This window comes from Mizuhopecten yessoensis, unplaced genomic scaffold (genome assembly GCF_002113885.1).
Source record: "Mizuhopecten yessoensis strain PY_sf001 unplaced genomic scaffold, ASM211388v2 scaffold7283, whole genome shotgun sequence".
Lineage (NCBI taxonomy): Eukaryota > Metazoa > Mollusca > Bivalvia > Pectinida > Pectinidae > Mizuhopecten > Mizuhopecten yessoensis.
In genome coordinates, this window is record NW_018406970.1 from 1654124 (window position 1) to 1679207 (window position 25084).

Consider the following 25084-nt stretch of genomic DNA (forward strand, 5'->3'; position numbering starts at 1 on the left):
CCCCCCCCCCCCCCCGAGATTTTTTTTGAATCTGGAACCCATTCTGGTGCAGTTTGAGACATAAAATACCTATCATTTTTATATTTGGCTTGTAGTATTATTTTTTTTCAAATGCGTAATAATTAGTTCCATATGAACAAGGAACATTTTCTTTAAATAGTCAATAAAAGAAACAATATCAATGAGATAATGAATTCACTGAGGGCCCAGGATTATATGAGTTGTTAAAGTTTATCACATAAAGTTCTACAATGTGATCCTTGTTAAAAGTATACTTAAAAAAATTACGTGGAAGCCCGTGCGTCCGTGCGTACGCCTGGTTACGTCTCTGCAGACCCAATTCCCTCTCTTCTCTCTCTGGAGAAGCAGACACTTGAAATCTTGCTCAATATCCAAGTATTGATTTGCATTCGTTTAATTACAGGGGTATTTTGTCCGTGGTGTTTTATCTGAACCTTATTTCTAAACTTAAAGTATCCTGTTAAAACGAATTTCAGCACTTTTTTTCACCCCAGTGAGATATTGTGCTAGGGTTGAGAAGTCGTATAACTTTCACTATAAAACACAGACTGGCTAACAGACTCATTGGTCTAGAATTAAACGTCATCGTACTCTAGACTTGAGCAAGTCTATCCCTTTAGATGAGACACGAAGGAGAAAAGAGCTAGGAACAAATGGGACATTAGCAAGTCTGCGAAATCTCCATTCTTTATATTTTCTTTGCAAATATTACCAGTGAAATCTTGTTTTATCCAAAACATTGGTCTCGTCGATGTTATGTTTGGACAAACTTCAGTGTTAGCGCATTGCTGCGCTTCAAATCCTCCAGACTGTCACAACATTTGCCTCCATATAGAAACTATACAAAGAATCAATGTAAGATGTGTCTGTGAGCATTGATATTTCAATGGTAACAGATGTTTAAGATCGACCGTACCGCTTAAGTTGTACATCGAAGTCCGCCCCAGCTGTCGTGTACTGTCTATTTATCTGTAACATAGCTGAATTGTCTGTGTGTCAAGCAAAATAGCTATTGGGAACCGTCGGCACTTTCCGTAACCGATTGGCAAAATAGTACTCAAATTTCTTGTTTAAAGACCCCCGTACCACTGCCGAAAAACTGTAACAAAGTGTCATAAACTGTTTTTCCTGTCTCTGATTAATCATTTTCGAAACCTTGACATACCTTGCGGGACTTTCATGAGAAGAAAAAAAGATGAAATAAACAAAATATAATCAACAACAGTGTTTTGAGTGTAACAAATCAGTGGGTTTATTATCACACGGAGGTCGGTGAATTTGTGGCCTTGACTCGGTGTTTCTATTTAGAAAAAGCAGGTTAATATTCACTGTATGTTGTCATTTTTATTGTGACGTAACAATGATCTCTTCCAAATGCATATGTAACTTTTTTCGCACAATTTTCACGCGTTCCATTCTGCATCTAACATAATAATTTACGACTTTTGTTGCGGTGATTATGTAATTCGCAATCGTAACATCTCGGCAAATTCCGTCAGTACTCGGAATTGCCAAAGATGATACATGAACAAAGCCACCTGTATGATAGTATATATATATGATATCATAATTTAAGTTTTACTTCTTTTCTGTATTTTCAGTTACTGGATAAACAGAAGTTTTTACTTGTGTTAGTGACAAAATCAAGTAAGTACAAGAAACACAAATAGCTATTTACAGCCTCCGTTGACATACCTTGGCGATAAGTGAAATGGCAAATAAAATGGCGGGTATAATATTGATGTTCACTCTATTGTAAAAATCATGTGTGAAGTGATGCAGTCTCGTTCAACCAGACTCTTACAAGTGATCAAGCGACTGGTTGAACGAGACTATAAGTGATGCTGTGTGACTTTATGTCAAGTACGTGCACGCCCTGTAAGTAGAAACTCTAAACTAAAATGATGCGGAGCGCACGCTGTATAATTGTTTCGCTTGTTTTTAGAATGTACGCCATGTAACCTAATCTTCCCAAAGTTTTGGGCTGCCTCCCAAGCGTACGATCAGGATGTGATATTTGGGCGCATGAAGAGTAAGGCACTGGCCAAAAAATACGATGTTCAGGTTTTCCCTACACTCGGATACTTTGAGCCGGGGAAAAAGCAATTTACAAAGTAAGTATATAACTTAAGTGTATTTTCAAATTGTTTTACTAAAAGAGAGTTCAAATGTGTAAATAATATTAGTTTGACTGAAAAGTGATGACGTCATCATCCCTACAATTTGTGTGACGTCATATGTACATCACTTACCGAGGATTTGCGCACAAATTTTGGAAATGCTTGTCGAAAGTTAACTTTATGTATGTATTAACTATATACATATCAACGTCATTAGTGACGTCATCATGTGTATTACCGTTAGATAATCAACGCCGAATACAGGGAATCATTTGTGCGAAACATTGTCATTGTCGTTGAAATAATTTGATTCATAGTTGTTGTTAAATGAATAAAGTCAAAAATAAATAAAGATGAAAATAAGATGATTTTTTTAAAAAAGATTGTCACAAGATGAAAAAATAAATCTCTTGTGGTTTTTGTGACATTGTTGTGATCTGTTTGTAGGTTTGAAGGCGATATTACCGTAGATACCATTGTGGAACTAATAGCAAATAAGTTAGGCTCAGATTTTGCTTACGTCATGAAGCAGTATTCGACACGACTGGACTCGTACAACTTTCACGGGATTGTCTCTTCCTGGGGTTTGAAGGCCATGGTTCTACTATATAACAGTAGTAAGTGGAATCTTGATTTCAAGGCATGTCTCCTTACATCTCCAGCACACACGCAGGCATACACACATGGGGAGATATTAGCCAGGCGGCATAGGACTTGTAGTTAACGCCTGATAAAGCAGCTCCTGTGAATTCCTCAAAATTGATTTAATGTATATGTTAATTGTAATAAATGTATATGTATGTACTGAAAAGCACTTTGGAGTGACTTATTCTAGCTAAATAGGGCGCCACATCAAATGTTGTATATTATTATTATTATAAAACGAAAATAACACATGGTCAAGGCTAGCTTTGTGTGGTATATATCCAATTATAAGATTCACTGTTAACCTGGGTAAGCAAACACATATTCAAGATCATGTGCAATTGAGAGAATTCAATATTCGTGAAATAATTCACTAAAATATTTTATAACACGCGGATGTCATCTTAATTCCTTCAATCTACTAAATAAAGCAGTCTCGGTTAACTTATCCGGATTTTAAGTTCAAAATAATATCAAAAACTATACTTTCCATCATCCGGAATTGAGTTATCTACCATAGGTCATCTTAACAAACAAAAATATGGGTATGTCTTAAATTCTCCGTAATATTAGATTTATGTGTATTCCTGAACTTCAAGTTTTTCTATATATATGTGATCAGAAGCAAGTCCTAACTTTGTCCATGCTGATATGTAAACAAGTTATTGTGTACATGAATATAACACTTTATAGAGATCGTTTTATTTCTCCTTTTTCCCAGACGACGCAAACTATGAGAAGTTCCAGGAATTTGCGCGAATCTTTAAGAATGACGAGGAGGTAAGAGAAATCGAGAAATATGTTAACCCCATCGTTAAATAGCCGACATAGACGAAACGACAAGCTCCGGAAAGTCTGAAGTTTACAAGCAAACAAATTTATTTATAATTGAGTAAAAACAGTTTTATACATTTTAGCGGAAAACAGATTTAACAGCTGTTCATCTCCTAAACTTCAAGTTACAAGTGCATGGGCCGAACTTACCCCGGTATCCCCTTAGTCGGCGACATATACACTGTATATTAATCCGTATAATAAGGTGACATAAAATAGGAAAATGCCTTTATGCCAATTATTAAGCGCGAAAAGTGTGGCTAGTTTTTATTTTAAAGTTTGGGCAACACCCTAAATAAATTCCTGAATTCGCTCCTGCATTGTTTAGCGTATAGTTCCCTTTCTCGCCACCAGGTGATGCTACGTAGTATTCTCGTAAATAGTTGCCGTTTTAATCAGCAATAGTCCCTTTCCCACCACGAACCGACGGTACATTAACAAAAGTCTGTTCCTTTCTTTCCAGCAGGTGATGTTATATTAATTGAATGATTTCCTTTCTCAACAAAAGGTGGCGTTTCGTTAATCATAGTTCCATTTCTCACCACCAGGTGACGTTTCTCCACCTAGACGCGCGAGCAGAACCTGAGCTCCGAAAAGAGTACGTATGACATCCCGTGCAAATTTGTAAAAAATGAATATTTTTGACGATTTCACAGAATTAAAATACGAGTTTATACTTCGTCGATTACATAATGTTGATAATTTTAGCGGAATACATTTTCGCGGTGAAAACTGTTACCTAAAATAACGCAAAAAAATTAACGCTACTAGTTTAAACAAAATCTGTGTGTCCTATGCACACATAGCTTGTTTGTTGATTTGTTAAGCACGTGACTTTTTGTCTTTTTGTCTGCCCCTGACGCCGTGAATTTTAGAATACTGATGCTGAGTACAAGTTATATTGCCGTGAATTTCAGGTTTGTGACGTTGGCCTTCCCAACGTTGTACTGGATTGAAAATGATGAAAATCCAACTAAGAAGCGATACGGGGGCACGATGAATACACTTGAGTTCATGGGGTTCATAGAGGATCGCGCAGGCGTGTTCCGGGCCAAAGATGGCTCACTTCCGTCAAAGGTAATACTTCCGGTTATTCAATTACGAAACATAACATTTGCATTTATTTTGTCAATAAACGTTTTTACACGGATGAAAACAATTTTCTTGTGTCAAAGCATTATTTATTTTTCATGCGAAAAGGAATTATCTCTTAATGGAAGATTTACGATCTTTAAGAAAGGTAATAATTTTAATTAACTACGACTACAATAATCACGTTAAAATTCATTGCCATAATAATCAAACTATCAATAAAAGACTGGAAATATGTTTAAACAGGCAGGACGTATTGCTGACTTCGACACCCTCATCGAGGACAACATAGAAACTATAAGGAACGCGAAACGAATGGTAATCGTCCGGTGATTTTTTAAATTTAGATTTGATTTGAAACATATTTTATTGTAATTTATTTACAATGGGAGTTGGGCACAAGTTTAACAACTAATATTAAAGCCCTTCCCTACAATATATAAATACAAATATTTACATTGGCTTTAATTAAGAGATATAGACAGAGAGGTAGTGAAGACGNGAGAGAGCTAGATTCGGATTAGTTGGTAAACATGAAGGAGTGCAAGGTGATTTTTTTGGAGGGAGGGTGGGGGAGTCGAGGGGAGATAGGGGGAGACTGGGATGTCGTTTATTGAATATTGTCTGCTCGATGTGCCGTTTATAAGAGACGAAATGTTCACAATGAATAATATTTGCTGGACCTACAAAATATAATGTTTATCTAGATGTTTTAAGTATTTGTGATACTATACATAGATGTATTTGTAATGTTTCCCAACTCGAATGTTTACTAGCTCTAACCCGCCTATAGATATTGTTTACTATATATATCACAATGTTTACTAGACGTGTTTACTGGTAAAATGTGTATTGAACTGAATGCTAACTATCCTTGTCACCGTCAGAGGCGACTTATGTGGAACCCCTGAAGAATCGGGAGTTATTTTTCTCTGTCTTTAGCTGGTTCTTGTTTAGTAATCAGCAACGTCCTATTGGATATAACATTGATTGCACATGTGTGGCATGTACTGAATTATGAAATAATGACAGAGTCAAAAAAAATCATTAAATAAAACTGTGTACACCAGTGTCTGTCAACTGATGTTTGGTTGACAACCTCGCCTTGAATTCGTCCAAGATAGGCGCTCCGGTCGTATCTGGAGAGAGATTGTTCCACAGTAGCACTGATGTTGGGTAGAACGAATATCTGTAAGCATATATGGCATCAGCGAGCTGAATTGACAGTAACCACTAATGGTAGGATTCTGGGACGGCGAGTAGATGGTTCATCACTTGATAAAGTAGTACGAGGCTGCTCTGTTTTTTCATCATTCTTCAAGTGATTCCCATCCCATGTAAACAACAATTGACACCTGTATCTTTTCTTTTTTCCCCTTTCCTTCTCTTTCCTTCCGGCTGTGTCTCCCTATAGGCCCCCGTCTTCCTGTGACCTTACTTGAGCTGTTACAAGGACGCTTGACCATAAACAACCTAAATATAATGTTTACACGTACAATGCTCACTACATATGATGTATATTATATATAACATATATAATTTCCTAATTTCAGAGTGAACTGCTAATTGAAGCAAAAGATATCGCCAAGAACTATGAGAAAAACGAGTAAGTAAGAAACACAAAAACACACCCGTTTAGCAAATTCACGATTACTCTTCGAACGTCAATATTGGTTAGAAGGTATACCGGTCGTTAACAGGCCCGTTTTCCTAACTGCATTGTTAGTTATCATTTTAATGCGATGTGTATATATATATATACCAACTGCAGAGCATAACAAATACGAGAAGAAATGTATTATATAAAGCGAATCGACCTCGAAAAGGACCCATTTAATTAGAAATTCAAATAATCTTGTAATATAGTCTGTTTACAAAAACAGTTTTGATATAAAGACGAAATGTTCACAAACCGAAGCAAACGGTCTCCGATCACAGCGGGTTGTAAAAAATATGTACAAACTTATATTGTTTAGCGTTATGTGTATTCGTATATATTGATATAATTTAATTTTGCCTATCTCCCCCATAATAATTTGTTTGGTATATATCGTGAAAAACAACTGATGACGGAACTACTTTTTACACTTCAGAATGCAAAATTACAACGCAGCTTTTTTTTAGCGCAATTGTTTAGTTTTCGTAAAAATTAAATAAATCTTTAACTGTGCATTTACAACGTGTTTGTCTGCTTTTTTTAAATTAAATTATAAAGAATGCCCAAGATTTTGTTTCGGTATATACCGTATATACCAAAACAAAATCTTGGTCATTCCTTAAATACATATTACAAATGTACATGTTGATATACATATATATATGTTACACAAAATTGTTCGTTTGTGGAAATGCCCATTGGTTCCCCATCGAGCCAGACATTTTGTTAACTTGGAGTTATCTCCCGTCGTATAATCGAACTAATTTACAAGCATTGGCACATTCACTAATTACAATAGTTACCTGTTGTAATTTGACTAATTACAATATTTACCTGTTGTAATTTGACTAATTACAATATTTACCTGTTGTAATTTGACTAATTACAATATTTACCTGTTGTCATTTGACTAATTACAATATTTACCTGTTGTAATTTGACTAATTACAATATTTACCTGTTGTAATTTGACTAATTACAATTTTAACATGTTGTTATTTCACTAATTTCAATCTTTACCTGTTGCAGATTCACTTATTACAATATTTACCTGTTTTTAGAGTCACTACTTACAATATTTACCTGTTTTTAGAGTCACTAATTACAATATTTACCTGTTGTTATTTGACTAATTACAATATTTACATTTATAGATTCACTAATTACAATATTTACCTGTTGTTATTTGACTAATTACAATATTTACCTGTTTTATATTTACTAACTACAATATTTTCCTGTTGTTTTTCACTAGTTACAATATTTACCTGTTGTTATTTCACTAATTACAATTTTAACATGTTGTTATATCACTAATTTCAATATTTACCTGTTGTAATTTCACTAATTACAATATTTACCTGTTTAGATTCACTAAGTACAATATTAATCTGTTACGGTGTTAATTATAACAATATGTACCTGTTGCAGATTTGCTGATTATTACATTTACCTGTTGGAGTTAGTAGATCACCACGGGAGATTGGACCCGATACAGGATGAAAGGATGACTGTTCTAAAGGGACTCGCTACAGCCGACGGTATGTCCTCCTCTTCTTCGTTGTGTGGAAATTTAACCAGCATTATCATACTTAGTTTCCAATTAACGTACCCCTATATAATAGCCCCTTAAAATTTGGCCACCCAACATGGTCATTCGGCAACTGTCGGCACTTTCCGTAAACTAACAAAATTACGGAAAGTGCCGACGGTTCCCGATCGCTAACATGGTACCTGCTTACATGTACGAGCAAATGAATTCCATACCAGCACGGATTTTCTTTTCAAACATTATATTAACGTTAAAACCAACAAAAACAATTATAAGTTTCTTGATTATAAATTGTACTCGATGCAAAGATATATCTGTTTGTATTCTTTATATTGTTATATTATTGTACATATATGTTTTGAAAAGACGTTGATGAGTTAACCTAACTTTAAACATTAACAGTGTTTGTTTAAACAAAATAAAAAGTATTTCTATGAAATCTGTATGTGCATGCTAAGTTTAAACCAGAAGTAATCTCGCCGATGGATGGTATGGTTAAACAGAGCTTGGTAAAACAAGATTTCAGTCAGTGGGTGCATGCATCATATTTGATATATTAATTTGATTCCAGAGGTAACCTCGCCAAAGACGGTGGAGTACCTAACCAAAAGGAAGAACATTCTGTCTCAGCTGGTGGACGAGCTTGGTAAGGCGACATTCCAGAAAAACAAATATCAGTCCGAATTTGTCAATGTCGAGGACCTCAAACCCAAAAAGGACTACGTGAGAAAGATGGCGCCAGTTATCGGCATCGATGACGAGGATGACGAGGATAAAGATGTTGTAGTGGAGAAACCAAAGATTCATCGTCACGAGGAGTTGTGATGTCACGAAGAGTTGTGACGTCATATTGATGTGGACTAGTAGATCTATATCATTTTCAAATTGCATTAATTGAGTGCATTGTAGAATTGAATGTAGAGCGTAAATGAAGTGAAAGAGGAAGCTTTCTCTCGCCTATCACAAGATTTGAGAAAGACAGTTTAGAATATCACCCCTTGAGGTGGGAATTCTCTGTCAAACCATCACGGCAAGGGAAGATTCGATTTTTCAAGAAACTCTTAAACTGTCTACTTAAACATTAAAATGATCATTGTACGACTTTAATATCAAACATTCCATAATAAATCATTTGAAATCACTAACTTTTTCTCTGGTAAATTCTTTTCTCTCGTTCACGTGTGTTCAAGATTAGATTATCCGGGTTAAGAAGGAAAGCAGGCTCTTGGAGCAATCGGGAACCGTCAGCACTTTCCGTTTACGGAAAGTACCGACGGTTCCCGATTGGCTCTTGTCGGTGAAAGAAGAATCTATCTTTATAGCATTTCCGGCGGCGTAGTCGCAAGTGTGATGCCACAAAGGCAACATTACATGACGTGATGATTTGTAATGAAACGACGCCATGACAAACAGGGAAGCTGGGAAGATTTTTACTATATCTTGGTATGTTAAAGTTTTCTTGATTTATAAAGGTTTGAATATGAAAGAAAAATACTACTGAATGGTATAGTAAGATTTACCAGTGATGTAATAAATATGGTGCAGGGGTTGGAACCCCTGTTACATTTTAATGACGCATTAAAGATAGAATAGAAACAGAAGGTGTTTCCTTATTAATGATAAATTAAAACGAAATATGAAGTTTCTGAAATCCAAGATGTGCACATACAAACAAATCGTTTTGGGAATATTGGTTAAAACATACTAAAACTATATTAAACTTGGTCCAGAGTTCGTATTCAATAAAACATTCTCGCGCCTGTCCAGCCTTTATGCTCAATCTTAAATCATGGTTGAAGTCAAAATGACCTTTTAGTAATTCAGATTTTACTGTAGTCGTGTATCTTTTATCATTTCCATATGAAGTGATTTCTTAATCGCTCACAGGCTCGCAAGGTCTGCGTAATAAAAAAAATAAAAAAAGATATAAGCACATAACTTGAGTTTCATGACCGATAGCCTAGACATATGACACAGTTCATTTGTACAGTAAAACGCTGATTATCCGAACCCCGTTTAACCGAATTCCGATTATCCGACATTGTCTTGGCGCCCGATGAACTGCCTCATTTAATACTGTGCGACCGCTTATCTGAATCAAGTGTATGTGTTCCCGCTTGGTTGGTTCGGATAAACGGATCTATCCTGTTTATTACAATGGAGAAAAAAAAATAAGATTCACGGTTTTGGTAAAATATTTATTTACAGAGAGATTTAACACAGCACTGCATGAACATGTTATAATACTCTGGAAAGTGACAACAACAACGTTATGTAATACTGATGAGCATGAACGTAAGAAGATATAAATAAACATCTGGAATGGTCAAATCTTTTCCCATAAATACAATAACCAAAGCTATTTTACTCATTAAGGTCGAGATACATTAACTGATTTAAAACCGGTTTCCGAAAAAGAAAAATATTAAAGAAAATGTTACGTTACATAAAGAATAGTACTTTCATTTTTTTTTAAATCTGATATTATATCCGCAGAAACTGCGTCATTTCAGATTGATTTATATGTAAATACATGTTGTGCATAAACAAAAAGCATATGAATGGTATAAATATCACATTGGAAAAGACAAATATTGTAAACAACTCCATAAATAGACTTTATCTATAAACTATGATAAAAAATGAAACAAAACATTTAACAACAAATACTGAGATGGGCGTTTTAGATAATACTTTAGGGTAAATCCGGATCCACACACCCGGTTGTGACGGTTTCGTCTAATATACTCAAGTATCTGGATTCGGTTTAACAATACTGCTCAATAATAAAATTTGAGCAATGACTAACTGATGTGTTCACAGTTCCGATTGGTTATAAATGTTTGTAACAAAACTGAGTGTTGGTCCTTGAGAAATTTTGTTACAAATCTCCTGATTGGTTGTCTCCTCTTGAAACACTGAATACTATTGGTTAACCGACTATCTCCATGCCTCTGAAGCGATGTTCCTGCTGTACTGTGGGTAGGTATCCCTGTATCGCGCACTGTATAAAAAGAATATGTATTCGAGTTTAATTAAACAACAAAATCATTGAAAAATATTAATATTATAAAAATAGAGGTTTGAATAATATCGTTATGCAAATTAACAAGAAAAAAAATGTCAATACAATAAAAAGAAAATTCAATCAATAACGTCATAAAGACCCGATTTGAGATCGATGTTGCAAGTAAAAGTCTGTTTGCATATCAAGGCACAACCCGACCGAGGTCACTTAAAGATTAAAGGCATTTACAGGTGACAATATGGAACTACAAAGATGTAATAAAGATCGAGACATGACGTAAACAAAAGAGTTTAAGATAGAAGGTACTCACAAGACGTTAGCCGGCATTGGTTTCTGTCCGTACTGGTCTAGCGTTGGTTCCTGTTTTAGGGTGTACTGTAACGCCAATAATGGTATATGTTTACTATAGCCAATGATAACTAAAATCCTTCAAACATTAGACAGCGGCAGGAAAACCTTGGCGAAATATTTCAATTTCATATTATTGAAATAATAGTTGCCGCATACAATGTCTATGTTTGTCTCTTGACCATAACTGTTAATAGGACGTACATGTACAACACAAATAAACAAATCTATTGAAGCCGTTTTCACACAAAGTAAAAGTGCGACGCTTATGACTAATCATGAATGACAGATTGAAGTGACCACTAAGAGATTACTTTACTCCTTCAAGCTACCAATCACAGGTGACTTTGAGTGGGTCCACACTCCTATTACTTACCCTCCAGGATTTAGTGATCTCGGGTCGGAGGTAACGTACAGAGTATCCCAAAAACTGCTGATCTGTAATGAAGGAAGGATGGCATTAATGGACATTCATCGGCTACTTTGGACCAGATAGTCAAATAAACGGAAACGTGCTTTTAAATTTCATATTTGTCCGGACACCATCAGCAAACGTATAAGTCAGATCTTTTATTGTTCTAAAAATGTCAAATATGCTAATATTTTGAAAGCTGTATATTCTCATATAATAGCTCGGCTTACGTTACCTTTGCTGTTCGGAAGCTCCGGCAGTTTAATATTAAAACGCTCGGGTGATCTGTTCAGGAAATCGGACCATTCTTCTTTCGCTTTCCTGAAAATCAACAAAGAAAACGTACAGTGTGCTCATTATGATCAAGTGTATTATGTTATTTCAAAGATTTCCTGGTCACGGCACTAATTGTGAAATGTCCTTTAATATTCGAATGTAAACAGCATGTCTGATACTTGTTATCGGGGTAAATTGTATGTATTACATTAGCAGCGGATACCGTGGTAATGGGTGTCCGGTTTTTGTCTGTGAACCAAACAACTAAAACCAACTGTGACGTCACATGGACACAGCGTACTTACTTGAGTTCGTCGGGCGTTGTGTAGTGTCTGTGGAGCTGTTTTCCTGTTTGTGTTATTTCCTGTAAACCAAGACAACACGAATTAACAAAATGAAGATGAACAACTGAAAACATACAACAAAAACACCCTTTTTCAACCTTTAAGACAAAGTAAACTAAGAAAGCATCCAAGAATCATAAACATCTGATAACATGAAGATTTGACACGTCAATATTACATCAGAAGTAACTAAAGTTATCAATGTTTTCAGAGTGACTACGATACTCTCACAATGGTCAACGTCCTAGAACCGCTTTTATCTCAAATTGTACTGTCGAGTCGACTATGTCTAACCGCTGAGATTAGTATACATGTCCATATTGAAATTCCAGGGGTTGCACTCACTTAAGTTTCATGATTCCTGGAATATGTCACGACGAAAGCAAATTTCATAATTTTGACGTACACCAAATTTAACTAATCTACTGGTATCATCCACCAGGTGGCAGGTACAGAGCCTTCGACTTCGTAGACTCGTTCACAGAAGTGATCAAGCGTCTGTTTGAACGATACTATCGACTTTGTCATGACATGAGCGTAAGCACAGGAATTTTAGGATGACACGTGTCAAACGCTCGTACATAAACATGAAACAAAAGTATGGAAATCCATGCTCACCGGACTAGAGTCATATATGGAGACGTTTACTCACCATACTAAATAAATGCTGGAGAAATCTACTCGTCAGAATAGAGACATAAAACAAATTTCTTGCTAATTCTCCAGCCCAGAATGAAAGCAATGGTACCGCGACGGCGGAGCATAATACGCCCGTCATACATTGAATGAGCAGTTGTCTGTATTGTACATAAAGGGCCATAACTCCATACATTAAGGTTAGACAATGGTGGTTATCAAGTTGTTTGAGCTATCATAATAATGGACCTTCCAATTAAGTTTGAAGTTAAGCCGTTGAAAACTACTGGAGATATTGAGCAGACATTGTTTTGACAATTGAATAAAGGGTCATAATTATATAACTCCGTAATTAACGGTCCAATAATCATGTGTCATGGCAATGAACCTTCCTATGAAGTTTGAAGTTAATCCGTTCAAAACTACTAGAGATAATTCGCGCGCGCTCACGTGATAACATAATACGTCCTTTCATTCGAAGAGAGTATTAAAAGTTTCGAGAGGTATACTGGTCAGACTTGATATGTCTTTATGAATGAACTCGTGTGAAACAAATGTCTGGATAAACTCACTCACCGTGAAACAAGATAAGACAAAATCACGGAAATGTTTGTACAAGATTCACTCAGCAGGCCAAACAATTATTACGAGAGGGATTTACTCACCAGACTAGACATTTGTTTCTTTGGGGGATCAAACAGCGTTGACGTGGACCTCTTGAAGTCCTCTGAAAGACAGAAATATTTTAATGTCAAAAGTGACCGTTCTGGCAATTGTTAATAATTCGCATAATTTTGTTTTGTGTTACGATATAAATATAAACTTGATTTTTATCCAAATTAATCAGTCTTGATGGCCCGGATGTTAACGCCGGAGAGTCTTATGGAGGAAATTAGAGTACCCGAAGAAAACCCCCGTCGTCGAGCAGGTGACCTAATACTTTTTCACGTCCGAACGGGGAATCGAACCTCGGCCGCCATGGTGAAAGGCGAGTGCGTTTTCGTGTTGCAAGGCATATAACCAGATATGAACATCAGTGTTCATTCTAAATTAACTCTTTGGATTGTCGATCAATATTTCTCGGGAACCAAACCGTTCAATTTCATTTCATATTTTTTATTCTATTTATTAAACATTTATGTGAAATGTAATAACGAGCTAATTTTAGCGACTATGGGAACAGGCGCTTCGGTCTCACAATACCAAAGGATGAATAGGAGATCCCAATACTCATGTCTTATTCTGCACCTGACTTTTTGTAAAACTTATGTTATAAATACATTTGAATGCGAAGTCAAAAGTCGGGGTAGTGCGTTCGATTACACCAACACTGCAAGTAAATTTATTCATGTCTAAAATTCGTTATCATGCCCGTTTTATAGTTTGCACCTGACGTCTTTCAAAGTTGATTTTATACGAGATTAACATTTGAATCCAAGGTCAAAGGTCGCGGTGTTGCGTTCGATTACGACCGACAACAATTACAAGTTAATTTATTCATGTTTAATTTTATTCGTAATTTGAATATCGATGCGTTCTATTAAATCACTGCAGGGGACCATTTTGGAACCTTCACTTGTCATTTCATGTTTTGAAGGTAGCAGATCATTCAAGTATCTGAATTTGAACTACATTATCATAAACGTTATTTACATTATGTTAGTCGTGACGGGGAAAACCTTTTAGACTATTCAATGAATAGCTTATACACACATTGCTATGGGGCGATATCGCACGTCCCCGTAAAGACCCACAGTAGACGGTTGTCAACCATCATAATGGACGGCTCAACTGCAAATATTGGTTTTTAAAAATCAATAATCGTGTGTATCAACATAGATAAGCTTTGCTTAATGATAGTTGTACAGTCAGACACAATACTGCACGTCTCGAGTTACTCCCGGTAGTGGTAAAAAGTCTAGGTTCGGACAACATACTGTATGTCACGTGTTATAGTGGTAAATAGCCTAGGTTCGGACAAAATACTGTAGGTCACGTGTTGTAGCGGTAAATAGTCGAGGTTCGGTCAAAATACTGTAGATCACGTGTTATAGTGGTAAATAGTCTAGCTTCGGACAAAATACTGTAGGTCACGTGTTATAGTGGTAAATAGTCAAGGTTCGGACAAAATACTGTAGGTCACGTGTTATAGTGGTAAATAGTATAGGTTCGGGAAAGATACTGTAGGTCATGTGTAATAGTGGTAAACAGTCTAGGTTGGGACAGACTAATATAGGTCACGTGTATAGTGGTAAATAGTCTAGGTTCGGACATAATACTGTCGGTCACGTGTTTTAGTAGTAAATAGTCTAGGTTCGGGCAAGATACTGTAGGTCACGTGTTATAGTGGTAAATAGTCTAGGTTTGGGCAAGATACTGTAGGTCACGTGTTATAGTGGTAAATAGTCTAGGTTCGATCACAATACTGTTGGTCACGTGTTATAATGGTAAATAGTGTAGGTTCGGACAAAATAATGTAGGTCACGTGTTATAGTGGTAAATAGTCTAGGTTCGGTCACAATACTGTTGGTCACGTGTTATAGTGGTAAATAGTCTAGGTTCGGACAAAATAATGTAGGTCACGTATTATAGTGGTAAAAAGTCTAGGGTCGGACACAATACTGTAGGTCACGTGGCAATCTAGGGTCAAATACAATAGTGGTCTTTATTTTAAGGATGGATGTTAGGAAATCGACGAAAGCTAGTGTCTGGGTTAGCATCAGATTAATAAGGGTTGGGTCAGCTTCGGGATTGTTGCCCTGTATTTCATGGGCTTATATTAGTGTCGAAATAATTATTATCGGTGGTAAATTCTATAGACGGAAGTTATAAGGTCGAGCCCATTGTCAACATCAATATAATGAATTTGTAATGATATGGCTTATTTTTAATTTTATTACCAAGCATTATATGAATAGGGACGCAATCGATTTTGTTGTTGTTTTTGTTTATTACTAGCGGTGGAATAAGTAATAACTTTTCTTAAAGACACGTACCAGTGTTTCTTGTAGCGTTATAACACCAAAAGGAGAACTCCGTATTCGGAATAATATACCTGGTTACACGCTTGGTTGGTTTTCTGTTAAACGTTGTATACCGATAATAGGCTTTCATTAACCCTAAGAATACCACATGTACATAAGTTCAACCTTACCATGTCTAGTTTTACGACCGTCCATTAATGGTTCGTGGTTCGAGGTTATTTGACAAAGATATAAAAGTTAGTGGATAAATTTAAATATGTATAATACGATACATTTAACACACTTTTGAACTTTTAAATACATTGAGAACCTACAAAACACGTATTTCTCTCTCAATTTACTACGATAATATACATTAACTAACACCATTATAAAGGCAACTTAAAGCCAATAGTTGGAGGCCGACAACCCATTTTTCGTACTCCGGATTAGAGATCGGATAGGTCCGACATATCAACGGTAACACGTTCTCGGGTACGTGTGGTCTCCTATTTAAGTCGGCGTCCGATTATAAGAGCCGGATAGTACACAATGATATTTTTGACATTTTCAATCGAATTCCGTGATATGATTCTGCACAATAACCTACAAATTGTAGTACAAATTGTAAAACAAAAAATAAAGACATGTAGTAAAAAAAGTATGGAATGATATAATAGTACATAAACACCTTTCGGAACTACCATGCTATTATCATAGGCCGCTCGAACGGTAAAAGTACGTGTCCAGAAATAGTGTATTGTACTCAAATTGAATTCAATCTTATTTCAAGCTGTCGGGGCATTTAACAGTGACAAAGGGGGTAAGTTATTGAAGGCCATTTTCATTTCGATCTATTTCGTCGAACGCAATGATCTCAAATGTCTATAACTAATTTGCTGCGTCTTATTTACTCTCAATGATAAAACAGATGCAAAAGTCATGACATGGTTTAAGAAATCCGTGATTCTTGCCTATAGTTTGGCAGCCAAAAACAGACTGCTTCCCCTCGAGAAAAAAACCCACTTTATTTTCCAAAATTCACGAAGGAGTAAGAAATATCTTCCCGATGTTGTAAAATTTTAACGGAAAAATAACCATACTGGAAGAAATGAGACAAACCTTTTAGACCTTATTAGGGGTATTTGATATTTTGGATTATGTTTTGTATATATTTTATACTGAACACTAACACGGCAAATAAGTAGGATTAAAATGCTTTGTTAAAGGTTTTGTATAACATTTATTCAAACGTCGATCAAGTTGCATTGTTCGGGTACAGGTAGGGCGACTTCTATCCCACCGGTGTTGTCAATACTGGGTAAGGTATGAATGCAAATGTACAACTGGATTAAAGGTGTATTAAATGTTACGTACATTGTATTTATATGTATAATGAGATATCTGATTCCGTACATTTGGTAAATCGTATCTAGCCTTATACTTTCTGCGTAAGTATATATATATACATGTACTCATGTATACAGACATTTAAATGCAATCTTTGCCTTAGGCCAAACAAGAAACATTGCATGTTTCTGGTAACCCTACCTGTCGTATTTTTTTGTGCCTACCCTTAACTTTTTCAGAAAATTTTCAAAGAAGCACTGAAAAAGTCAAGATAACTCTCCTCTTCAAACCATATACACATATTTGTTAAAATAAAATCTACCTACCTACTTTATTTTTTTTCAAAATGTTACAGGTTGTTTTTTTTTTTGTCTGGCCTTAGAGGCTCGGGGTAACGTTTCAATGAAATATATTCCTTCGAAGTTCGGAGCACTGAAATGTACGTGTATTAGATTTCTCTGTGGGTGTGTATCGGTTAGTGTGTGACATTAGCGGTGTAATAAATGTATGGGGTCAATATTGACAATTATTTACTGGGTGTTTATGATCAATGCACTTGATATCTGAAAAATGTGTATGACTCTTTTACTAAAAACACATACATATATACACAGTCTGCTTTTGAGCTCATATGATTGGTATAGTGGAAAAGTGAACGTTTCCATTTAAAAAATACTGACCTAAAATCATACATATTATGGGTACTGGGTATTTAGTCTGTAGTTTCAATTTTGGGAAATCGATATGATCAATATATGTGAGCAGGCAAAAACAGTCTATTACAATGAAAATCCGGGACTGTTCTTAAATTAAAACATTCCTTGTTTAACTGAAAATATAAGCATGCGTTAATATTCATATGTCTGAAATGTCAGTGTATGGTTAATACTGAAAAGTAGTTGGTGGCTGAAAATGTGAGTTGGCGAGCATGGCCATTAGGCTGAAAAATTTGACTGTTAGACTGAAAATGTGACTGACAGGAGAAAAATGACAGTCTGAATGAAAAATGTAATGTTCGTCAGATTGATATAAATTGCTTCACTGATATTGTGATCAGGTGTAGACTGAAAATTGGGACGGTTTGTTGGGTTGCTATACTGAAAAAATATTGGTTAGGCTGAAAATATGAATATAAACGAATTTTGTTCATAAAGTAAACTGGACCGAATAGATGAGATATCAAGCATCACTCAAGCTTACAGACGAATGATGTTGAAACAGCAGGTATGGTTGTGTACTAACTTGAACTCTGACTTCAAGCGAGGCTGCCAACGGAACCATCGAGTCGTTCATTATCAGTAATAGAGTTCACTAATTATGCATTGAAACACGAATAAATTAACTAGTTTCCGACTTCATTTTACACCCAGCACACAAACATAAAAGGTAATACACGTACATTGTCTGCAAATGGAAAATAAATTGTGTTCAAGATTAGCGCGGGGTATGTGTATTGAGCGAATCCGCCACGGTACGGCGTGTGTTTCACCTGTCAGCCACTGTACCAATCGATGGGCCGATCTGGCGCTTAAGTCTTTGTACTAAATAATTGAACAATGGGGTTAGGAATTGGGTCTATAATATAACTACCTACCATGTATTGAATAGGTATATTGTACTGCAAAGGTCTGGCAATCAGCTTTATCTCTTTTACAAGTGTTACTAGGTCTCGGTTCAAAAGTTTTCATAAATTGTGTGTTATAGACAAACAAAGCAAAAAACGTCTTATCTGAATGGGAATGGATTTGAGAAAGAATTTTGGATTTTTTTATTATCCTGTCGCACATAAAATACGGTGAAATTACATTATCCCAGCGGGACAAATTTTAATTTTCAGAAATAAAATTGATCGAAACAGTCATGTTTATTAATACCGTACATTTGTCTCTGTCAAAAGGGATGCATACGTACCTGTATAGGGGGATTATTGAATATATATACTTACACAGGATTACAACGGATTTACACTGACGACCAACCGATCGCTGTGTACGTACATATACAAAATATAATATACTAAATGGTTAAACACATGAATTTGTATCGCGTTAAAACAGATACAAAAGAAAATATTTCGTTCGACCACGGGCTTAGAATTCCGTGTTTCGACTATCAACTTTATAAAATGTGAATGCAATTTTTTGTTTAAGGGTTGGTAGGTTTAGAGTAAGTGACCTCACCTGGACCACAGGCTGTGGTTGTCCGGCAATGCTCGTCCGGGAGCTTGTGTCCGGCAGTATCCATATCCATTCTCCGGAAACTGGGAAGTTTGGGATGGAAAAGGCCATCCTTGACGGCGGCCAACTGCACCTTCCGATGTGAGGGATATTGGTACGAGTAACTGGGAATCCTCATGGGCTGTGACCGATTGTTACACCCGGGGTCCACACCTACGGTCGTCATCTTCCTAAATGGAAAGTAACACGATAACTTTCTAAAGTCCTCAAATTAAATCAAGTGATAATATTCGGGTTTGTGTATTCCACGGGTGTCTTAAACGTGTCAGCGACTTGTGAAGATCCGATGCCCCCTATAGTATCAATAAATTCCGTCTGTTGTGTATAACACCTACTACAATATCTTACCCTGATTGTTCTTTGAGTTAACGGTTCGATAAAGTACACCACCGCTAATGTTTGCCGCCAACTGTCCGTCCTAGACACCGACAACGTCACCCTTAGCAACCAGCAACAATGGGTCGTTACGTCACAGTTGAACGGTAAACCCCGAGGAGTAGCGATAATCTGCACGTGGTGCTTCCTACCGATTTTGTTTGATCAAATTGCAGGTTTTCTAAGTGCTAACTGACACGTAAAATTGAATACGGAGATAATTGGCGATAGACTTATTCACATGTTTAGATAGGTGTCCGAGTCTTGTATATATATTTCAATTAGATAATCGACGGGGTGTATTGGTCTGAGCAGTGGGGCGGCATGTATACTCACAAAAGGCTTCGGGCCGTTAAGAAGGACGGTTATTCATACCCTACTCGTAAAACTGTTATCAACGACACCTTACAAAATTTCAAGTTACCTTTATAAAAACGACAATCAATCACCCGCTGTGGCATAGTGTACTTGGCCTCTCTCTAAACAAAGGGGACACCACAGGGACCTGAGATTTTGTTACAGCTATATTTAGAGTAATTTTATTTGTTTTAGGGGTTTAGATCGATTTTCGGCAAAAATGACACCCCCAATGATCAAAGATATGATCATTGGGAGTGTAAAGTCGATCTAAATCCCTAAAACATGTAAAAATTACTCTGAACATCTTAATTTAGGTCCAAATATAGATGTAACAAATAAGCAGGTCCCTGTGGGGGACACCGCTAAGTATGCGGGCCCAGAACACCAGTTAGACGAGTTGGAACGTCCGAGGTCGGTCCCGGGACACTAACACGGGAACTTCCAATTATCGGAAATGTCCGACATTGGAAAAACTATCTAAATATATGTTGGGATTTCTGAATCACAGATTGGGATCATACTGTCGAAGTTCCAGATCGTCTATTGAGTTATCAGCACATCACAAAAATGAGAATTTAATGATGAATCTTTTAAAATTTAATCAGGCCTAGTATGTGGTGAATATTGAAAAAAATACCATGTGGAAGACATTGTTTTTGTGAAGACGCTTCAATTTTTTTTTCGAGCGTATTCAACACGGAAGAGAATGACGAGTGTTACGAGATGTATCAATATCTATATCGGACTATCATTTAGTAACATACCTAAGTATTAAACCTCTTTATATTCCGTTATCATAAGACTCTATCATTCCACCGAAGGGGTTTTTCAAATTGGCTGAAACCCTAGTTTTCCAATCCTTCATCCATTGGTATAAAAGAGTATTTTTCTCCCATTCCAATCACCAGAATGAATTCAGAACCACAAAAAAAGGCATCGCAGTTTTTGTATCGCAACATCGGAATGTTGCCGATTTCATGACGTCACGTTACTGTTATCCATTGTGACGTCACGCAGAAGAGTAAGTTAAAAATGTTTACATTTCTTTCTTGTCTCTTGTCCAATTTTTTTCAAATATGCATATGAATGAGAAAGAATTGTATAATGCTGAACATGATTTCAGACAAATCGGATAACAAGCGTTATAAATATATGTCTGCATTTTTTGCAGAATTATGTGACTTTAACTAAAAATGTGCGTTTTGATAGTCAATTTTGTATTTTATATTAATTTTGAAAAAAAATCGGTATTTTAAATTTAAAATTTCTTTTAAAATTGTAGTTTTTTTCTTCTTCAGTAAATGGAACCACCAACAGCCAGTAATGCCACTGAGTAACATACCGAGCACATAGAAAGCGCATCCCAGAGTTATATGGCATCCCTGGAAAAGCTAGTTTGCCAGTAAGGCAGTACTTTTGCCCCCGTATTCCGTAGCTGTTACAATATTGCAGTGGGAAAAGCAGATTGATTTTAATCCCATCAAGATCTTCTAAGTAGACACACAGGACACAAAATTGAAAATGTAATCCGATTTCTGCAGGGGTCCCCGTTAGTCGCCTCATACGATCAATACAGTATGATAACTGCGTAACCTTATCATTCTTATTCGTTCAAAATTAATATCCAGGGAATTATACGTATATAATGGTATCAATATTCGCCATGTTGATCGTATTTTTCAAATCCAACTTTCGCCTCAAGAAGCTCACGTGCGGTTGATCACGTGAAGGAGTGGATAACGTACTCGTCTTCCATTAAGGCGGCCGGGGTTCTGGGTCAACCAAAGTTATTAATTTTATTTGAAATAATTTGTTACATAATTGTTGTATAAAAAAACTAAAACTTAAGAAGCTCATTTGTTCCTTACTGCGTTCTTATGACGTCATTGCTGATAACACATTCACATTATCTAAACTACTTAGGGTTTACACTTTATTCTACAACAATTATGAAACAAGTTATCAAACTCATATTTATCACTCTTGTTAGCCCGGGTGTAAGCTCGCAGGGGGAAATTCATAGGGGAGGAGACATGATAGCCGGGGAAAATCCTCGTGATCCGACAGTTGAATCGTTTATCTTTTCACGTCCGATCGGGAATTCGATCCTCGGCCGTCTTGGTGAAAGGCGAGCGCGCTATCCACTGCGCCACCCGACCACACCCACCGGGGGTTACTTGTGTTGTAGGATCATGTTGTTTAAAGACGTGTTGTACTAACGTATACGTTTTTTCCTGCTGTATTAAAATATTCAAACATGTGTGTCTCTTTTCTTGGCTAGATTCGTCCGATGCATTTAAGATGTACTTGATCAAGCAACAAAAATCTTAGCAAATCGGGAATTGTCGACACTTTCTGTACACGACAAAATAATTCATTAAATAATTTCCTCTGTACGTAAAGTATGGGGAAAGATATATCTGATGGATAGCCTATGTACTCACGAGTTACCTCCCTTACGTTACCTTGCACAGTCTGGTTTCAGCATAATTTTGTTTGCCACTTACATGTATTTTGGCTTGTCCGTCTGTTCATCATAACGAAACTATATTTTATGCACTTTCCTTTGATGGATGGTCAATGAAAATACATTTTGATAGGATTTAATAGGAGAAAAGAGATGGACGCAGGCAAATATCTGCCTAACACAATACATACATATAATTAATTAGCATTCAATTTTAACATACATTTAAAAACTTCTAAGTTTGCCAAGTGATCATATTTCATATCTACATTTTTCCAGTGTTCATCTAAATTGACCTCGTCAGTCGAATTCTTTAATTGTAGTTGAGTCTATAACTCTCTGTGGGAAACTGTTCCATATATATTTACTGTCCAGAAGTTGAAACTGAATTTTCTGAGATCTAAATAACAATGGTTTGACCGTGAGTTCTTGATATATTATCGTGTACTAAGAGTTCGTTGCTGACTCTCTCATCAAATATATTGTCAATAATCTTAAATACATGAATAAGGTCTCCTCGCATCCTTCGGTATTTTATAGTTGGTAGTTTTAGTATTCTGAGCTTACTTTAAGGTAAATCCTTAAATCCTGGCAGTAATTTTTTCTGGCTCTTCTTTGTACCGATTCCACAAGCTCAATTTCCTTTATTTTGTGTTGATTCAAAACACACACCGCGTATTCAATGGGTGGTCTAACTAGGACTTTAAATAGTTGGCAGAACATAGTTTCATTTAAATAAATAGAATACCTTAATTATGAGTCCAACGATTCCATTACCCTTGTGTGCCTGTTGTTGTATATGATATGCAAAGTTCAGATTTCGGTCCACAGTTACTACCAAGTCTTTTTCTGACGATATACTTTCTAATTTCTCACGCTCATTTCCTGGTCCTGTCCACAGGGACCTGAGAATTTGGTACATCTATATTTGGACCTAAACTATAAAGGTCGACTTTCGGTAAAAATGACACCCCAATGATCATAAATACGAGAATATATGATCAGTGGGTGTGTCATTTTTACCGAAAGTCGATCTAAATCCCTAAAACATGTAAAATTACTCTGAACACCTTAGTTTAGGTCCAAATATAGCTGTAACAAATTCTCAGGTCCCTGTGGTCCTGTCATGAAATAGAGTCTTTGTTATGTTCCTTTTATTGAGAGAAGTTTGCACTTGTGTTGGTGGAGCTGAAGTAGCCATATACCGGACCATTTCTGAAGAGCATTTAAATCATTTTGTAGAAAAGCTTGGTCCTCCTCAGTCTTCATTTCTCTATACACTTTAGTAGTATCATCAGCGAGTAATACTGATAAGATAAAGTGGTTTCAGATAAGTCAGTTATATTTATGAAAAACAGTACCGGTCCAAGGACACCGCCTTGTGGTATTCCGCTCAAAACTGGATACACCTTTTCCATCATTTGAAGCAGTTTGAAATTAACCATTCTGTTTCAGTACAGTGTTAAATGCGCTTCAATATGATTCTTCAAATTGCTATTAAATTTTTTTAAACGTTTGATTCCCTTCTCCTGCAGATTCAGCTTAAACTCACAAATACCCAACCCCCCGCCCTCGCCATCTTTTCTCTTTTCCATCTCTTAAACGAAATTTTTATATCACAGGGTTTTGAGATGTGAATATTTTTAATGAAAGGACCGTTTTAAGAGACTGAAAATTTCAATGTTCGTTCCTTTTGATCACGTGACATTTAATGTTAAACATATTTAATTCAGACGAAGAAAACCCACGTGGTCGGGCAGGTGAATGTGTAACACAGTTATATTTTCCCGTCGGTTGAAAGTGCCAACAGTTCCTTATTGCTTAATCATAACAAAGTCATAAACTTAGTTCAGAATTATAATTGGTTAAAACTTGATTATTTGGACATAAAAATAATAAAAAAAACTTCACTCATTACAATTGAATACAATGCAAAGGGGAGTAACTCGAAGCGAAACAAAATTCTACCAAATACAAGGAATAACATTACAAATTTGAGAAATAAAAACATCTATGAAGTAACGTTATAACTGGGTTTTCTATTTCTATTTATTCTTTTCTTGTAAATAAAAGATAAAAACAACCTGAAGTTGTTAGTGGAACTCTTCTTTGTTATCACCAAATGCAATGGTACTTCCTACCTTAACACTTTCACCACTGTAGACCCTAATGGACTCATCCAAATCAATACATGGTAGAGTCTACTAAAGTACATATGGTTGAAAGGGTTAAATTGTAACATGTTCTATATGTAACAGTCAGTTGACCACGGTCAATGTTAAAGTAAGGGGTACCAACAGGTTAATCTATATTATTATCATTGTCACTATTGTGAAATATTTGCCTAACTCATTCACCCCTGAAATT

At 36.1% G+C, this 25084-nt stretch overlaps 2 protein-coding genes across 3 annotated transcripts in view; one reads left to right on the plus strand and one right to left on the minus strand.

Moving 5' to 3' along the window:
• The window catches only part of LOC110453395 (protein disulfide isomerase-like 2-1), a 13243-nt gene extending 3748 nt beyond the window's left edge, over window positions 1–9495 (plus strand). The window contains exons 2-11 of one of the 2 annotated variants that reach the window (XM_021502324.1): window positions 1623–1668; window positions 1967–2135; window positions 2589–2758; window positions 3508–3566; window positions 4169–4218; window positions 4538–4697; window positions 4959–5030; window positions 6266–6318; window positions 7801–7910; window positions 8493–9493. In XM_021502324.1, the coding sequence (XP_021357999.1) occupies window positions 2047–2135; window positions 2589–2758; window positions 3508–3566; window positions 4169–4218; window positions 4538–4697; window positions 4959–5030; window positions 6266–6318; window positions 7801–7910; window positions 8493–8746 (1017 nt within the window). In that variant the 5' untranslated portion in view covers window positions 1623–1668; window positions 1967–2046 and the 3' untranslated portion in view covers window positions 8747–9493. Of the gene's footprint in view, window positions 1–1622; window positions 1669–1966; window positions 2136–2588; window positions 2759–3507; window positions 3567–4168; window positions 4219–4537; window positions 4698–4958; window positions 5031–6265; window positions 6319–7800; window positions 7911–8492 lie in introns of both variants that reach the window. The other variant, XM_021502323.1, reaches the window with a different exon arrangement.
• Window positions 9496–10105: 610 nt separating this feature from the next.
• Window positions 10106–19989, minus strand: LOC110453417 (testis, prostate and placenta-expressed protein-like). Its single transcript, XM_021502361.1, has 8 exons — window positions 19864–19989; window positions 19459–19685; window positions 13631–13692; window positions 12291–12349; window positions 11945–12030; window positions 11674–11735; window positions 11260–11324; window positions 10106–10925 (listed from the first exon to the last, which is right to left on the minus strand). The coding sequence occupies exons 2-8, from the start codon at window positions 19679–19681 to the stop codon at window positions 10862–10864; spliced, it is 621 nt and encodes a 206-aa protein (XP_021358036.1). The 5' UTR covers window positions 19682–19685; window positions 19864–19989; the 3' UTR covers window positions 10106–10861.
• Window positions 19990–25084: the final 5095 nt, after the last annotated feature.